Below are 16,905 nucleotides of genomic sequence, written 5' to 3'. Positions count from 1 at the left end.
GGAGGGAAGGTTTAAGTTGGACATCAGGAGGCGCTACTTCACGGTCAGGGCGGCTAGGGTCTGGAACCAGCTTCCAAGTGAGGTGGTGCAGGCTCCCACCCTGGGGGTTTTTAAGAGGAGGTTGGATGACCACCTTATTGGGGTCGTTTGACCCCAGTACCCTTTCCTGCCATGGCAGGGGGTCGGACTAGATGATCTGCTCAGGTCCCTTCCGACCCTAGAAACTATGAAACTATGACCAGCCAGCTCATTTCAAAATAGCCCACTGGGTAACACATAACCAGATGTAGCAGGATCTGGCCACAGTTTCCCAGGAACACCAGTCCTGTACACTGCCCAGTGTTCCTGTTGCGGATGTTGTGACACCCCACCCCACCTTAAATCCTGGTTAGGTGGAGCAGCTGGTGAACCTTCTGCTGTTGGGGGTTCCCCAAGCTCCACGTGCAGACAGAATGAGTGCCACCCTTCTCACTCTGCACCTATTCGCCTCTTTTTGTTTTCAGAACCTTGAGGTGCACTTTCATAGAAATCCCTGCACCTATCTCCTTGAAACTTGGCAGGCTTCATGCCTTCAGAAGGGGCTACCATCCAGGCTGTTTTTATCTGACTCTGCAAAAAAATGACTAAGTTATAGGTATTTTAGTGATTCCCCATTATAGTCTATGGCCAGATCTCTGAATCAAATCACTGTCCCTCTGAATTGGCGGAATCCAAATCCAAAGTGAATACTTGCTGCTTCGCACAGGCCTATTGAGTATATAGCATAAACAGTGCAGGTGGAAGCTGTTTAACCTTTTTTCTTGATGTGCATAAGCTGTCCATGTCTCCCCACCATACATGAGAGTGCTGAGTATGCAAGCCTTGTACACTAGCATTTTGGTCTTGATAGTAAGCTTTGAGTTTTTTCATGCTCTTTTAGTTAGTTTGCTGAAGGTGGTGGCAGCCTTTTCAATGTGAACATTAAGTTCTTCATCCAGTGAGAGGTTTATAGTCACTGCAGGACCTAGGTAGCTGAACTTTTGGACTACTGCTAGCTGGTTCTCATTAAGGATGATTGATGGGTCTTGTGGAACTCCCTGTCCTAGTACAACTGTTTTCTTTATGCTTATGGTAAGAGCAAATGCCTGGCAAGCTCTTGAGAGGCAATCCATAAGTTCTTGTAGTGGGTCTTCTTCATGAGCTGTAAGGACAGAATCATCAGCAAATAGAAACTCCCTGATAAGTACCTTTCTAACTTTAGTTTTTGTCTTAAGTTGTGACAGGCTGAAGAGTTTCCTGTCCAATCTTGTGTGGAGGTATACTCCACCTTCCATGTTTTTAAACATGGAATTCAGGCATCCCGAGAAGATTCCAGACTGCTGGAGCAAAAACACATCCTTGCTTTACTCTGCTTTTCACCTTGAAGCTGTCCGAAGTGGACCCATCAAACTGAAGAACTGCTTTCATGTTGTCATGGAAGGAATACATAACACTTCACAGGATTGGTGGGCATCAGGTCTTTTCTAGGACTGTGAATAGGCCTGCTCTACTGACTGTGTCAAATGCTTTGGTAAGATCCATGAAGGTGATTTACAATGGTTGGTTTTGCTCTCTGCACTGTTATTGAAGTTGATGCAGGGAAAATATCATGCCTGATCAGCAGGGAAGTGAAAACCGTTGTTCTAAGTACGGCACTGTTTTTGCCTCCTGCTGCTGAGTGGCCAAGAAGCCCTGGCAGCCCTGCTACTTGCTGCTGACCAGTGGAGAGGCAAAAAACGACATCATGTTTAAAACTACGGCTTGCGTGCCAATCAGAAGCAAGTCACAAGCAGGGTCCCTCCACCAATCAGCGACAGGGGACATGTGAAGAAACCTGCAAGACTAAAGAAGCTACAGTGCACCACACTTCCACCATGAATTTGGTAGGGCCCTAAATATAGAATTTGTCACAGTGTCCATCTCTGTAGCATTTGCCCAGTTTCACTGAGTTAATTTTTTACTTCCTTTTGCTGTAATATTGGTTATCTGTGTCTTGTATTTTTGCTGGGTTTTTTTTAAATAACTATTGCAGTTCTTCTCACTTCCTATAGTCTATCACCTCTGTCTCTTTCCCTAATCAGACTGCCTGGATTACCTCTTTGTACACAATTTATCCAACAGTGCTGATGATGTCTTTCTAAATTATAGATTCCTAGAACTCCCCCTAAAGACTATTCTTCTTTGGGTCTTCTTTCTTGCTATGGGAACTAAGTGGAACATAGTGAGCTCACTTTGGTCAAAGTTTACTAAGAGAACTCATGGCAAGATGTATAAGAGCTACGCTCAGGCTTCCACAAAGTCTTTCATTCCTCTGATGTATTCACCTCTGAGATTTTCAGGTAGTGAACTACAGCCATCATTCTGACACTTCACAAATGGTTCCATAGCCAGGCTTAGTGATTTCAAACAATCCTATATTACTTGTTCGGTTTGCAGTTTCTCATTTGGATATATCCTAGTTGTATCTGGGGAGACTTCCCAACTACACACAAGCCCCCCAAATTCAGTCAGTCCCTAAATAAAGGGGTTTTTTTAAGTAAATGAAGCAACTAAAAAATGTTTGCTTTTGTAACTACTGTCTCAAGTCACCACAACCTTCTCATCACAAAAAATACCCAACTATCACAATTTTTTTAAACAGCTCATACTTGTCATGAACAAAATCTGTAAAAAAGAGAACACAATTGCATGAAACTTTTTTAAAGCAAGAGTATATTAAGAAGCCCTTTGTGAACTGATTTATCTATGGGAATTCTATTTTTAATTGGAGAAATGCTGAACAGAATTATGGGGAGACTATAGGTGTGGTCTTTCTATTATTCCACTGTTGACTCTAGACAAAGTTTCGGAAAGTCCCTCCCTGCTCCCCCCCCTTGGCCGCTCACGTGCAACCACCTTGTTGCTAAATTTTAATGAACACTATAAAGCAGCTGAAACAAATCTGAGTTTTGGATACTGTAATACTTGTTTCACATGGAATGAATGAAATGCAAATCATACATATTAATTCAGCAACTATTTGACTCTGAGCCAAAGGATTAAATTCAGGTCACATAATTGAATAGATTTGATCTTCAGATGAATATTTGAATCTTACCTTGCACTTTATCTGAACACAGCTCCTTGGCCTTCTCTCTCATAATTTTTGGAATCAAAACATCTTTTTCTACGTGTCTTAGCTTGGGTTCCTCTGTAACACAGCAAACACTGTTATGTTTCAGTGACAGTCATTACAATTTGTAGAAATAATATAACACTGTTTCTAGATGACACACTAATTTTGTTACAAATGAGCAAAAAAATAGTGAAGTAGCAGCAGCAATACAACAGTAAAAACAAAATTAAAAAAAACCAAGAAACAAGTCTATGATCATCAAAAGAATGCATTTTATCAAAGATGAGCGTTACCTAAACTCTTCTTGTTTTGGTTTTATTCACTGTGCAGGACAAACTGGACACAACAGGTGAATTGCACAACATTTCAAAAAGAATTAGAGCAAGTTGAAATAGTACACTATTTCCTACATTAACTTTATCATCTTGCAGTCCCTGTGCAGTTTTCATCCAGAGTCACTTAACAGTTGAGAAATAATAGATATTTAAGCTCAAGTTTATATATTTCATATTACCTCTGTTCATAAGTGTTAATTTTTTAAACAGCTATAACTTTCTAAAGAGTCCTTTTTTGGATGAATTTAATCTAGTAGTCATAAATGCAATTGACCTAAACTGCATTTAACACACTGTCCTAACGTCTATTTTACTGACTTAAAGGTAAAATTTAGTTTTCCAAGTATAATTAGTATTTCTGACTATAATTAATTAAATGTACACCATTTACAAGTACAGCAATCTTTTCCAACTTCACCTACACCAAACTGAAGAGGATTCACACGTTAAACATAGTTCTATTTTTAAATGACTAAATTAAAAGAAAATTTCCCAAGGGAAAAAAAAATCTTATTGTTCAACATACATCTCCAAATCATCCTACTTTGCCTCCTTAGATGCATAGTTATTTAAGTAAACTGTTCTTCAGATATCATGAGTTGTAGAAGTCACAAGAACCAGAACTGCTCATGTGATTTTGAAAATTTATATTGGTGAAAACAATACAATGAAGTATTCAATAACAAAGATCCCTAAATAAATATTTCATAATTTCCTCAAATACAGATTGATTAATTTCAATTGCTTTGCAGATTAAAGGACAATGCAGAAACCATCATATTTCACATCTTTTCTCATTCCAATCTCACCAAATTTTAAAAGCTTGTTAATACCACCAGTTACAAAATATGCAATCTGTGATATTATTGTGGAAATCTGGCAATGAAATGAAGTATTATAATATAGCAATATATTGAAGAAAAGATAAAAGATAACCATTCTTTGCTTGTAAATCTTTTATATTAAAGTTCAAGGGCACATAAAACAACACAGGACAACCCTCTGCAAAGACAAAATATTATATTACTATATTTTATAGTATAGGTTTCCAAATGTTAATACATTAGACAATATCACAAGAAAACAGAAAGCTCAATCAAAATCCATTTAATGCCTCACTGTAAAAATGTACATAAAGCATAAGAAGGCCTTTTAAGTCTCTCCTCAACCCCAAGAACATAAGAGTTTGTATCATTTTCAGTAACAATTCTTTGGTTGTTACTCCAAAACAATTGCAAGAAATGGTACAGTGGTATCCAAAAAGCTATATCCCTCTGAACTATTAAGGTGGTCCAAAAAAAAAAGATACTACCTATAAAAACCTTTGCCTCTTGCATTTTTCTGTACCATCACGGATACAACATCACTCCAACACTATCATAACTTTTAATACATTTTTGGAAACGAGACTTAAAAGAAATGTTTGATAAATAACTAACACACTTAAGAACATTCTCACTCAAGCTTTATTCACATATCTTGCCATCAGTCAGATATTTGGACTGAAGGAGTTTTCACTGAACAGACAATGAAATCGTGGTAATGCTCCTCAACAAGCCCTGCTCAGTAAATTACTATATGCAAAAGTCTTAACCATCTCCCCACCCACCCAAATCATCTGTGCTGGATTTCAAAGGTTATTGGACACTGTTAAGTCTTTATTTTTAACTCACACCACCCTGACTTCCTACAATTCAAATGCATTAAGTGGTTTTTCTCCCCTTTCAAAAGATATGTTATATTTACTTGAATCTAAGATGACCCTGATTTTAAGACAACACCCTAATAAATCTAATAATTAGATTTTATACATGGAAAATGTATAAAGTTGTTACAATTTTTCATATATAGAATTCATGTTCATCTTTAATTCCCCCCACCCCCGCACACCACTGCAATAAGGCAGGCAATGGGGAAAGACAGTTTGTCTCCTGCTTGTACCTGCTTCCCTGCAACCTGCCCCCTGGCAGCCTCAGGCCCCCCACAACCCCTTTCCTCCAGGCCTCTGCTCTTCCCTTCCTCTCCCCCAGGTCTGCTCTCCCCTCCCCAAATCTGTACCCTCCCATCCTCTGTACCCTCCAGCCTCTACCATGCCCCCTCCCTTCCTGCTTACGCATGCTTCATGACAGCTGTCTCCATACCTGTTCTGGCCTGGGGCACAGAGCACAGCCCCAGTCTGGCACCTGCAGCAGCTATGGGCTGCACACTGCTGCTATGGGCCTGTGCTCTGTGCCCTGGGTTGCAGCATGCATGGAGCCTGCTGATGCAGAGCTAAGGTAAAGGTGGGGGAGAAAGAGGGGCAGACGGGGCAGTAGAGGCTTCACGGGGGAGGGGGTGGAGATGGGATAGGTGATTGCAGGGCAGAGATGGCAGGGTGCAGAGGCAGTGGGCAGGGAGCAGACAGCAGCTGTGGCTAAGGCCCCAATCTCAGGTAGGGACTGGAGCCCAAGCCACAGCAGCCGCCTGCCCTCTGCCCATATATTCCACTGAATGGTCGGGGACCTCTTCTTAGAATCAATGTTGCAGTCTGTCTTCTGCTGACCCCACACCCTATCCCTGGGCTATGCCCCAGCCTGGCTTAGCCCCTGGAAGGAGCTGCGGGATCAGGGCTTGGGCAGGTACTGTGCAGGGCCCCTGTGCTGGAGGCTTCCAGTGGGTGGGCAAGCCCTGGGACAAGCAGATGGACACCCCATCCCACCCCAACAGAGGCAGCACCGAGGCATCTTCGCTAGACACTGTCCAATCTGCCTACATCTTACTTGAAGTTGAGGGCCCCAAAATGGAGGCAGGACTCTTAATGAGACCTCACCAATGCTGAATAGAATAGTAAAATCACTTCCCTTGATTTGCAAGTGACACTCCTGTTCATACAACCCAATATGCTATTGGCGTTTTTTCCAACAAGAGCATGCTATTGGCTCCTATACAGCTTATGTTCTACTGTAATCCCCAGGTCCTTCTCTGAAGAATTGCAGCCTAGTCAATCCTTCCCCGGCCTGTATATGTGTATGCAATTATTGAATCCCAAATGCAGGACTTTGCATTTGTACTTCTTGAATTTCTTCTGATTTCAGATCATTTCTGCAGTTTATACAGGTCATTGTGGATCCTCGCCTTACAGGTTAGGCTATGTGTCACTCCACCAAACTTGGTGTCACGCAGTTTTGTTAAACATGCACACAAACCTATCATCCACATCATTAACAAAGAAGTTGAAGAATTCCAGACCCAGAACAGACCCCTGGGGAACCATAGTTGATACCTCCTCCAAGCAAACACTGAGCTACTGATAACTGCTCATTAACTATGACAACCCAACCAGTTACAGACTAGACAAATGTACCATGAGCTGGATTCATATTTCCTTAGTTCATTGGTGCTCAAACTTTTGGCCTCATGGGCAAGATAAGTGGCATAAGGCCTGTCTGCAAGCCCTAGGGCCCAGCACTGACCCCTCCTTGCCTCGTGCTAAAATTGTGCCCTAGGGACCCAGCACCATCCCCTCCCATTCCCTGCATGCTGGAATTGGGCCCTGGTGGACCTGTAGTTCTCAGCCTTTTTAGACTCAAGGCACACCCTAGAAAATGCCACCTCTTCATTTTCACTTGATTTTTGACCACACAAAAATAATAAAGCAATTCTGTTGTAAAGAAATCAGAAAAACCAAAACAGGCCAGAAAACTTTAAACACTATGGATTCCTATTTGAAATGTATGGGTTCATCTTGTAAATCTTGGTACACCTAACTGTGCCAACATTGTTAACAACCACTCCCTCTCTGACCTCGCAATCCTCCTGCTCAAAGGAAATCTACCCAACACTCTACTTAATACCTTTAAAAAGTGAACTTGGGAACAAAAATTCATAAGCTGGCTGGATATGAAGAACCAAGGACTAAATATTGTTAGCGGGTTTATGGAGCATTATATTTTACCCAAATCCTGAATTCTTTCCACACAAGGAAGGTAAGAATGACCCTCTTCCCTTTTGATAGGCCTTGATCTCCCAGTAATCAGCTTTTCTTCTGCTAACTGTGTCTGCTACCCCAGAGAATTTCTCTCAGCCTCTCCCCTCTGCTGTTTCACTATCCTGAACCAAGCTTCCCATGATCTGAGACCTGACAAAGAATGCCTTGCATTCAAAACCTTGCCTGACTTCTTCCCAACTACAGAGTTGTTCCAGTAAAAGATAGGAAATCTTTGCCTCTCCCTACAATAACAAAGTTATGATGCATCTATTATTGCTTTGTACACTGATGGGTTAGCTTTGCAAAAGGAAATGGAAAATCCCTTAGACATACAAATAAAAGTGAACAGCAGCAGGCCGAATATATTTAAAAGAATAAGGAAATTAAGAGTGTCAGCCTGGCATGAAGGGATTTTGGAGCCTTTAGCAGCTCCTTATCCTGGGCAGGAAAGAACCAGAAGGCAGTGTGGCTAGAACCACTCATTCCTTTCAAAAGATGGAAGAGGAGAACAGAGCAAGTAGAGAGCAGATGTTTCTCCTGAAAGATGGAGAGACCAAATAAAAGTTGAGGACATCAGTGAGAAAGATGTAAGAAGAAAGAGGAGGACAGTAAGTTCAAGAGAGAATGTCTGGAGAGGAGAAAAGGGATAAAGGCTGGCCTGTGGGACATACCAAATAGAGATGGACTGCTGAACTTGACCTATTCCTATCGAGCTAAACATCAAAGCATGTGCCAAAGAAAAACTGTAGTTTTGCCAAGTTGCATTGCTTGAAACGGTAGTCTAGATAGTATTTACGACTCGAGAACATTTGTAGTAGTTTTCCGTGGTTGGAGTAAAAGCCTCAGCTGCAGAAGCTATTTATTGCTTTGGACGGCAAGGCACCATAGCCTCTTGGTTTAACAGTTTTCATTATTTACATAATGAGGAAAAAGAACCAGGAAACCTACAGTAATAGGAACCAGAACAACCTAACTAAATTCCAGACTGGCAAATAAACCTGGAATTCACAGGACATGGACACTGGGAGAAAGGTTAGAGCACCAGGATCATCTCTCCCCCAATACTCATAAAACCTAGGAAGCTCTGGAGGCAAATAGGAATTTGAGAAATTCTTTCAGTAGTGAACAGGCTCTTGATGGCAGCAGAGGGAGAAAAGATTGCAAGTTTCTTCTCCTTTCCAGCAGTTACACTAGGGTGAGTTGTCATATTTAGCAACTATTAGCTTGAAGCTACAAAGATAGACACCCTATAAGAACAGCATCTTGACAGACTAACCATCCCACTTCTAGCCACAACAGCTGGCATGGGGGCTGTTCACCAAGGCATTGTCATTGAAGGCCTCACTGGTGGCCTGCCACCCTTTCGTATCAGTATCTGGATGGTTGAATGAGCAATAAGAAATGACTACGAGGCTGGAGAAGGGGCAGGAGGAAAATAAATGTTTATGTTAAAATGAAGTGGAAAATACAGTAATCCCTTACAGTTCAATCATCTTTCATTTTTAGTTGTTTGAGGTACATCAGCATTTTAGATTCTTTTACAGTCTGAAAAAAATATTCCAGAGTCTTAAACCATAGAACTAAGTTTCATTCCAAACTTTTATTTGGTTTGGTTTTTAATACTACTGCTATTACCTAATTATAAACCCAGTTGTTAAATATGCTGGCGTCAGTATGGGCCCAGCCCTAAGGCTGGATGATGTGGCTGCAGAGGCTCTCTCTTTGACACCCCTTATCTAGATTATTGCAACATTCAACTTTCAAAGTCACAAATCCCTCAGAAATAACTTCATGCTTTCACTATGTAGCTCTGAATGAACAAAGATGAGCACACCTTGCTAGCCCTCAAGGAAAACAAAGAGATTCTGAATTCCAGTTTACTATCCATCTTAATGGCAATCTTAAAATCGCTAATTTCAATCTTATAATAGAGAATTTGCCATAAAATTGTTTCAAAACACAAAGAAGGGAACTATACTAAGCTATCATGGCATGGCATATATATATATATGCACCATGATAGCTTGGTACAGTTCCCTCCCACCCCCTGTCCACTTCTGGGTCCACTGCCAAGCATGTGGGGGACCCCCCCCAGCTCAGCAATCAGCTCCAGGGGGACCCCAGGTACCCCCCCAAAACCCAGGAGGCACCAGTCGCTGAGCTGGGGGGGGTCCCCTGAGTGCTCTGCAGCAGACCCAGAAGTGAACTGTAAGTACTTCTGATCCTCCACCAAGCACACTGGGGACCCCCCCCCCGTACTCCCATGGGACGCTCCATTCGTCCCACCATCTCAGCATTCATGAGCTGCCTGGTACCTTGAGGTATGTAGAAAAAGCATATAAAGCTGTGTCTGTGTCTGAATCGTCTAATCTCTCCAAATCGAATCAGAGGCCTCCGATTCAATTCGGAGAGATTAATGGGTCTGCTGATTCGATACATACATAAAGTGTTCTGCTAATGTCAGTTCTCCCTCAGAGTCTTGCTTAACTTACTCAAATCCAAGACAAAGTCAGTCCCAACACTACCACCTGCCCCCCTGGTACTGCTTTCCCCTCTGCAGAGGTGGAAGGGACGAATTTAAGATGACCCTCCAATAATTAGGATTCTATACATAGAAAACGATAACAAATTCATATGTTTACCATGTATAGAACCTAATTATTGGATGGGTAATCCAATAATTAAATTCAGGGTCAGCTTGTATTCAGCTAAATTCATTGTGGTGGGCAACTCCCTCCTGAGAGGAACGGAGAGAGCCATTTTGCTGCCCAGATCCCATGGTACGGGAGATATGCTGCCTGCCCAGAGCCTGGATTCAAGACATCACAACAAGGATTCCAGACTTGATTAGGCCCTCCGACTACTATCCCATGGTCCTTATCCACGTAGGAACAAATGACACAGCCCAGAATAGTCCAGACAGGGCCATAAGTGACTACATGGCACTAGGAGCCAGGCTCAGAGGTTCGGGGGCACAGGTGGTCTTCTCATCCATCCTCCAGTCAGCAATCGTGGACACCACAGCAACTGCGTTAGAGAGGTCAACTCACAGCTCTGGAGATGGTGCCATCATGCAGGGTTTGGACTCCTTGACCATGACCTGTACTTCCAGGATAAGGCCTTGTTTGGACAAGACAGGCTACATCTCTCTCCAAGAGGTAAGAGTCTGTTCGCTTACAGGTTGGCTGATCTCTTATGCAGGGCTTTCAATTATTCACTGTTAGGGTTGCCAAACTATAGAATATGCTTCCAAGGGACGTGGTGCTGTCCTCCCTTCCTTGGAGGTATTTAAGAGGAGATTGGACAAACACCTGGCTGGGGTCATCTGACCCCAGCACTCTTTCCTGTCCAGGGCAGGGGGTCAGATTCAATGATCTAATAGATCCCTTCTGACCCTAAAATCTATTAAATCTATGAAATATAGTAAATTAATGACAACCAACTTGGGCACAGGTGTCCAACAGCTCCCTGGTGCACTGGGACCTAAAACTCTTTAGGGATATGAGTAATACCACTGAATTCAATGGGCTTACTTATGTACATAAATGTTTGCAGAAGCAAGGCCTAAAAGTAGCTCTTTGTTGATGAAACATTCATATTAATATTATAAAAAACAAAATTAAAAGTGATTTGATATGAAACACTGAAATATTACTTTTAATAAACTATAAACAATTTGGTTAATGTTACTGCCCCCTAAAACAAGATTTAGGATTTTCTTAATACAGGGAAGTATGTATTTTTGTATTTAAAAAGTTTCAGATGTTAAGATTTTTCTACCCTATATTCACATCAATTCAAATTAAAATAGAGTATATGGATGACAACACCAGGGAAAATATCCAAAGCTCTAACTTCTCACCATTCTATCATCACCTCAAAGTCAATTTTCACCTTTTTCACTGGCTGAGTTTGTTATCTTACATTTTGCTTTGGGGCTCATGTGTTCTTGCAATATGGCAGTGCTGGATTATAAGAGTACTGACAAGGCTGTTTACTGCAAATGTGCAATAGCTATATTACAATACTTCAGGAATCAGATTCCACAATGCTATAACATGTAGAAGAGAGAGAGAAAAAATTAGATTCAGAGAGTACTTCATTTTTGATAATTTTATGTGGGATTTCAGCTACACAGCTCTCCACTGAATCATAAATACAGCCAAGCACACAAAGACCATAAAACAACTTTTTATCCTGGTGAGTAAAGAACTGCCTGAGGCAAAGCCATCCTATATTTGCTTTTTACTAAGAGTGAGGAAACAATTAACAACCTGATCCTACAAATACCTATAGCCAAGTGCAATGCTTATAGATGCAGCAGTCCCATCTGACCAGATTCTTCAACTGCTGTCCCAGGCTCACAGAGTTAGCCTAGGTGCACCAGACCAGAATTTCTTTCCTGAAGTCTCAGGAATGATTGAAGTGCGAGGCCCATTGCTAAGATGTGCACCCTAAAAGTAAAGATTACAGTTGCAGGGTGGCTGGCAGATATGATTTCTGGGAGAGCGCAGAGTCAGGAAAGGGAAGGCTTTAGAGCAGACTCCCCCCCCCGCCACATGTCATTCTGTCCTCCCAAATTGCCCACCTTGACTTGTTGGTTCCACTCCTAATGCAAAGAAAGCAAAATGAAACAAGTAGAAAACCAGGCTGGTCACCAGGCCCAGAGTTCAACAGACCAGAAGTACATCTTGGTTTTTAAGACAGCTATCACATAAGACAGATATGTTGCACCACATAAGGAAAAATAGTTATTATGAAATTAAAGACCAGGTCCTAGTGTATATACACACAAACAGAATTTAGATAGCAGAGGCTACCTTAATCTTAGCATTAACACCATTCAACACAAAATTGTGTTTTACATGTGTAAATACACATAATACTACAGTCTTATGCAAAAAAGATGCATAAAAATGCGACAGCAGAAATAAACTGACAAGAGCCAAACAGATTAGATATAAAGTACAACACCAACATTCCTGAAATTAAACCTGAATGTTTTCACACCTGTTGCCAGAAAAATCTCACCCTATTACCCATGTATCTTTGATATGCTTCCCACAGTTTCAGTTACATTGACAAGGTCAACACCACCCACAGATGAGAGTTTTGGCAGAACATGGCACTTAAAACTTCTCAAAGCAAGACAATAATTTGCTAATACAACTAAAACATAAATATTTATGTTGTAATTGGGGGGAAAAGAGGTAAGCAAGTCATATGAGTTAATTAATGTACCTGCAACCATTAAGTTCCCCTGTCAAAAAGAAGCAAACAGACAACCTGAAATAGAGACTTTTAAAGCCATGCTTGATTTTTACGTTCCTTTATGGCAAATATGAGAAACAGCAACAATTAGACAAGCAAAATGGACAGCATATGGATAAACAGATGAACACAGCTAAGGTATAAGTTAAGGCAGTATTAAGGGACCAGGGAAAACTTCATGAACAAGAGATGAGAAATATAATCAACCAACAACAGCTCATTAAACCTCTGCACTCAATAAGTTCAATTATTGCAGCACTGTATACTCTTAACACTCCTCATACTTTGTCATCTACACTATTAATTTTACTGGTGGGTTTATTGATAGCTTTTAACCCATATTCAAAATATATATATATATATATTTTTTTTTACAAGCATTCTTGCCCTGCTTTATTTCAACCTAAATGCTAGAGTCCACCCCTCCCTTCTTAAATATTTTATGCACAGCTTTGTGCTTAATGAGCTCTAACTTTGCTTGCATCTACAAACCTACCTTTCAATTAGCCCTTCCAAGAGTATTTAAAAATGTACACAAACAGGTAATATAGTTTAAACACTCATCACCTGCTCCAAATACTCTTGTTACCACCTTGCCTTTCACCTGTCCAGAAGTATTATACAGAAAAAGTTAAGAACCTCTGGATTGCATTACATTAACACATGACCTGAAGCCTGCTAATATTACTTTAGATTTTCAACCAAGAAGTATTTTCAGGGTAGTTCCAAAATCAGTCTATCAAACATAGACCCAGCAAACCACAGCCACTCCCTTATTTGCACATTACTAAGACTCATCAATGGACCAAGTTCAAACAGAAACACGGTCCTCATCCAATGATTCATTTTCAAGGACATCCACTGACATTTCAACGCTAAATAAAAATATTAAGCTATTAAAACAGGCTATTCTTTATCTAATTTTGCTTTTTTTTCTTTGCCCCACTACATGATAGTGCTGTGTTTTCCTAAAAATGCAGGTACAATATATCATCTTTCCTTTTCTTCTCTGCTACACCTGTCTCTGAAAACCATGCACACCTCAACAGCATCACACTTCTACCATATGATGCCTCTTTATCTTTCAGTGAAGTATTAATTTATCTATTGAAACACTCTTATGACTCCAGATGACCACACAAGGGTCAACAGCAGCCACTCAGCAGCTCAGTTAAACCTCCTGCTGTGTACATACAAAAGAAAAAGTAATCCCTATTTTTAAAGAGCCATGACTAGATCATTTATAATAGGTGTGACTAACATGGGTATGGTACACAGCAGATGAGGGAGGGGACAGGCAGCACAGTGGCAGGCAAATAGGGCAGGAAGCAGAAGAGAGCAGCAGATTGGGCAAGGAGCACATGGCAGTGAGCAGAAAGCAGACTAGCATATCTGACAGGGGAAACAGATTGGGTGGCACTTAGGGGAGTGCAGGGGTAATTTGTGGCGCACATGCCAAAAGGTTCATCCTCACTGATTTAGTCTGGAGCACTGCACCCAGACTTTACAAATCAAGTGCTATACGCATTTACCGAGAAATGGAGTCCACAAAATAGGGGGTGCCTTGAATATAACAAAGGGTACCTTGAGTCTAAAAGGCTGAGTACTGGTTTAGATGTTCAGAAAAAGTGTGACTGAGCTTCACTGGCCAACAGGTCTTTGGTATTTCTAAATACCAAAGACAATGTGGGCCAGGCTCTTCAACTGGCAAAAACTGGGGTATCTGCAAAATGCACCATCACTGATGGCTATCAAACAAATGGTAAACTTAAAAATCTGTGCTTCTCCCTCTCCTTTCTCTGACATGAAAAATGAAATACCTAGCAGCCTCAACATTTAAACTATAAGATCTTGTATCTGAGTTAACACCTTCCTGAGGTGAATAGGTTGATTTACACTTCTCAAAGCTATTGTTCCACCCTGTCTGCAAACTCATAGACCTCTCTACATCTAGTTCATGTTTTGAGGTTTTCTTCACAGCCATAATACTTACAGCTGAAATAAAACAAAACAAAACAAAACCATACGCAGATATACTGTCGGTAAGTTCTGCACCACTGCTCACCGGATCCATGAGCCCTAGCCTCACAAACCATAACAATGGCTCAAGCACACCCTGAGTCCTCCAATCTACCACCACTTGTCATTTCAGAATGAGGGCACAGATCAAACACAGACCTCTGACTGCTGAATACAATGAACAAACAAGTCCACCAATTTAAGAAGGAAGATGAATGTCAATGTCATTGGTTTCATTTATTTTTAAAAACAAAATGTTCTATGGATACATGTAGACAGTAGACGATGGCCACTGAAAGTCAACATGGGGAAGGTGCATGGGAATAGGGCTGGGAACAGTGGCTAGACACCAACAGGGGGAAGTGGTATAGAAATAGGGCTTGGGGTAGCTGCTGCATGTCAACACAGGGAAACTGTGGAGCAGAGGTGGGCAAAACATGGCCCATGGGCTTTCTCCCCAAAGCCATCCAGAGTGGTGCGGCAGGGGCAGGACTGGGAGAAGGAGCTGCTGCTGGAGGCGAGAGGAACAGAGTAGTCCCACCAACTGGGGCCTTGGCCAGCGTGCAGCTTCGAGCAGGGCTGTTCCCAGTACAGCTGCAGACTGCCAGGTGCATCCTCTCCCCTTGCCTCCAGCAGTGGCTCCTCCTCCCACTGCACGGCTCCAAGCAGGGGGAACTTCAGCAGGCGCCTCCTGCTAGAGGTGAAGGAAGCAGAGCAGCACCCGGCTGGCTGGAGCCACAGCAGGAAAACTGAGTGCTGACCCGGTGGGCACAAGTTTGGCAGGGCTGCCCCGGGCGGGGTGAGGGAGCTCTGTTGCACGTACCCTCGCCGAAGCAGCCCCCCACCCCCAGCAGGGCGGGCGGGCGAGGAACAGCTCAGCTTTGCCCATCCCCCTGGGCTCCCCAGCGCCGCTCCCTGTCTCCCACAGAGAGCTCTGGCGGCGGTGGGGTGGCCTCGGGCCTGACTCGCCACGGGGCTCTGGAGCTAGCACGACAGGGGGTGGGGGGGCGCGGGCGGGCAGTGCCCCTCCCCCGGGGGCGGGGCCGCCCCTACCTGCCGCGCTCGCGGGACGCTCCATCTGCCAGTCTGCGCTACCGCAATGGCCGCCGCCACATTCCCGGCGCATGCGCAGAACTGCGGCCCTGCCCGAGAGGCACGTGCGCAGCGCCCCCGGAACAGGAGTGGGGGAAGGGGAAGATGCGCACGTGACCCGCCCACGGGCGCGGGTACCAGAAGCGCGCATGCGCTGAGGGCCTTCAAAGGATGCCCACCCACTCCTGTGTCATGCGCATGCGCATGCGCTGGGGGACCAGAAGGCTAGGCAGGCGGGGACGTGAAGCCCCTATAGGCTGGTGCGGGCTGGGGGCGGGCCGCAACCCTTAGTGACCAGTGACGTCCGTGGTGGCTTCAGTGTTGTGGGCCGGAGCCTGGCTTCGGCGCACGCGCACTGTGTCACTGGCCGTGTCCATCAGGTGCGCTGCGCGCCAGGATCTCGCCCTCAGGTGGCCCTGGGGCAGAGGTGTCTTGAGACGGCACAGAGGAGGCTACTGTGTCAAGATGATGCATCCTAATCCTCTGGTTGTTTTCTTTACCTCCAGCCACATATGAAAAGGCTCCAACCTTAGCTGCCCCTCACACCTGTGCTGTTACATCCCCTCGTATTAGGCCCCATCCGTACGTGACATGACCAGCTTGGGTCAGTCTCCAAGGCACACATCACCAGTTCAGGGCCCCAGTGCCGACTTGAATGCGAGGTGGAAAAAAGCAGCTGTAGCAAGTGTAGGGCAACCAGAAGTTATAGCTGTCCCTGTGTCCTCAGGGGTGCATCCCAGCACTGCTGGGTTACGGTTATGATGAAATAAGGGGATACGCAGCACTTCACGGAAGCGGGATGTTGGCTGCCCCAGTTCACCTGCTTTACCAGGGACAGGTTACAGTGCCAGGTCAGGGTTAAGGGAAAGTCTTATGTAGGGTTTAGATTATGTTTGTAATGGGTGGTTGGAATAGGAAAGATTCTGCCTCAGAGAGGGGGGTTGGACTAAATCAATGTTTCTTAAATCTTTTTTGTGCCAGGATGCATCTGTAAACATCAATGGCTAGTTGTGACCCAGCCCCCCTTGCTCCTGACCCACTGCCCCTTACCCCCAGGCCCTAGCCCTGCAGTGGAAGGGTAGGAAGTG

The 16,905-nt window shown here is 43.4% G+C and overlaps 1 protein-coding gene across 1 annotated transcript in view; it reads right to left on the bottom strand.

Annotated features, from left to right (window-relative positions):
- The window catches only part of CMC1 (C-X9-C motif containing 1), an 83,213-nt gene extending 67,299 nt beyond the window's left edge, over positions 1 to 15,914 (bottom strand). The window contains exons 1-2 of the mRNA XM_019508783.1: positions 15,779 to 15,914; positions 3,116 to 3,208 (exon numbers count right to left, since the gene is read on the bottom strand). Coding sequence (XP_019364328.1) covers positions 3,116 to 3,208; positions 15,779 to 15,851 — 166 coding nt within the window. The 5' untranslated portion in view covers positions 15,852 to 15,914. The remainder of the gene's footprint in view (positions 1 to 3,115; positions 3,209 to 15,778) is intronic.
- Between the last annotated feature and the right edge of the window lie 991 nt (positions 15,915 to 16,905).

Source organism: Gavialis gangeticus, unplaced genomic scaffold (assembly GCF_001723915.1).
Source record: "Gavialis gangeticus isolate Ggan-Ray unplaced genomic scaffold, GavGan_comp1, whole genome shotgun sequence".
Classification (NCBI taxonomy): domain Eukaryota; kingdom Metazoa; phylum Chordata; order Crocodylia; family Gavialidae; genus Gavialis; species Gavialis gangeticus.
Note: the sequence above shows the minus strand (reverse complement) of the source record. Positions and strands in the feature narration are given on the sequence as shown.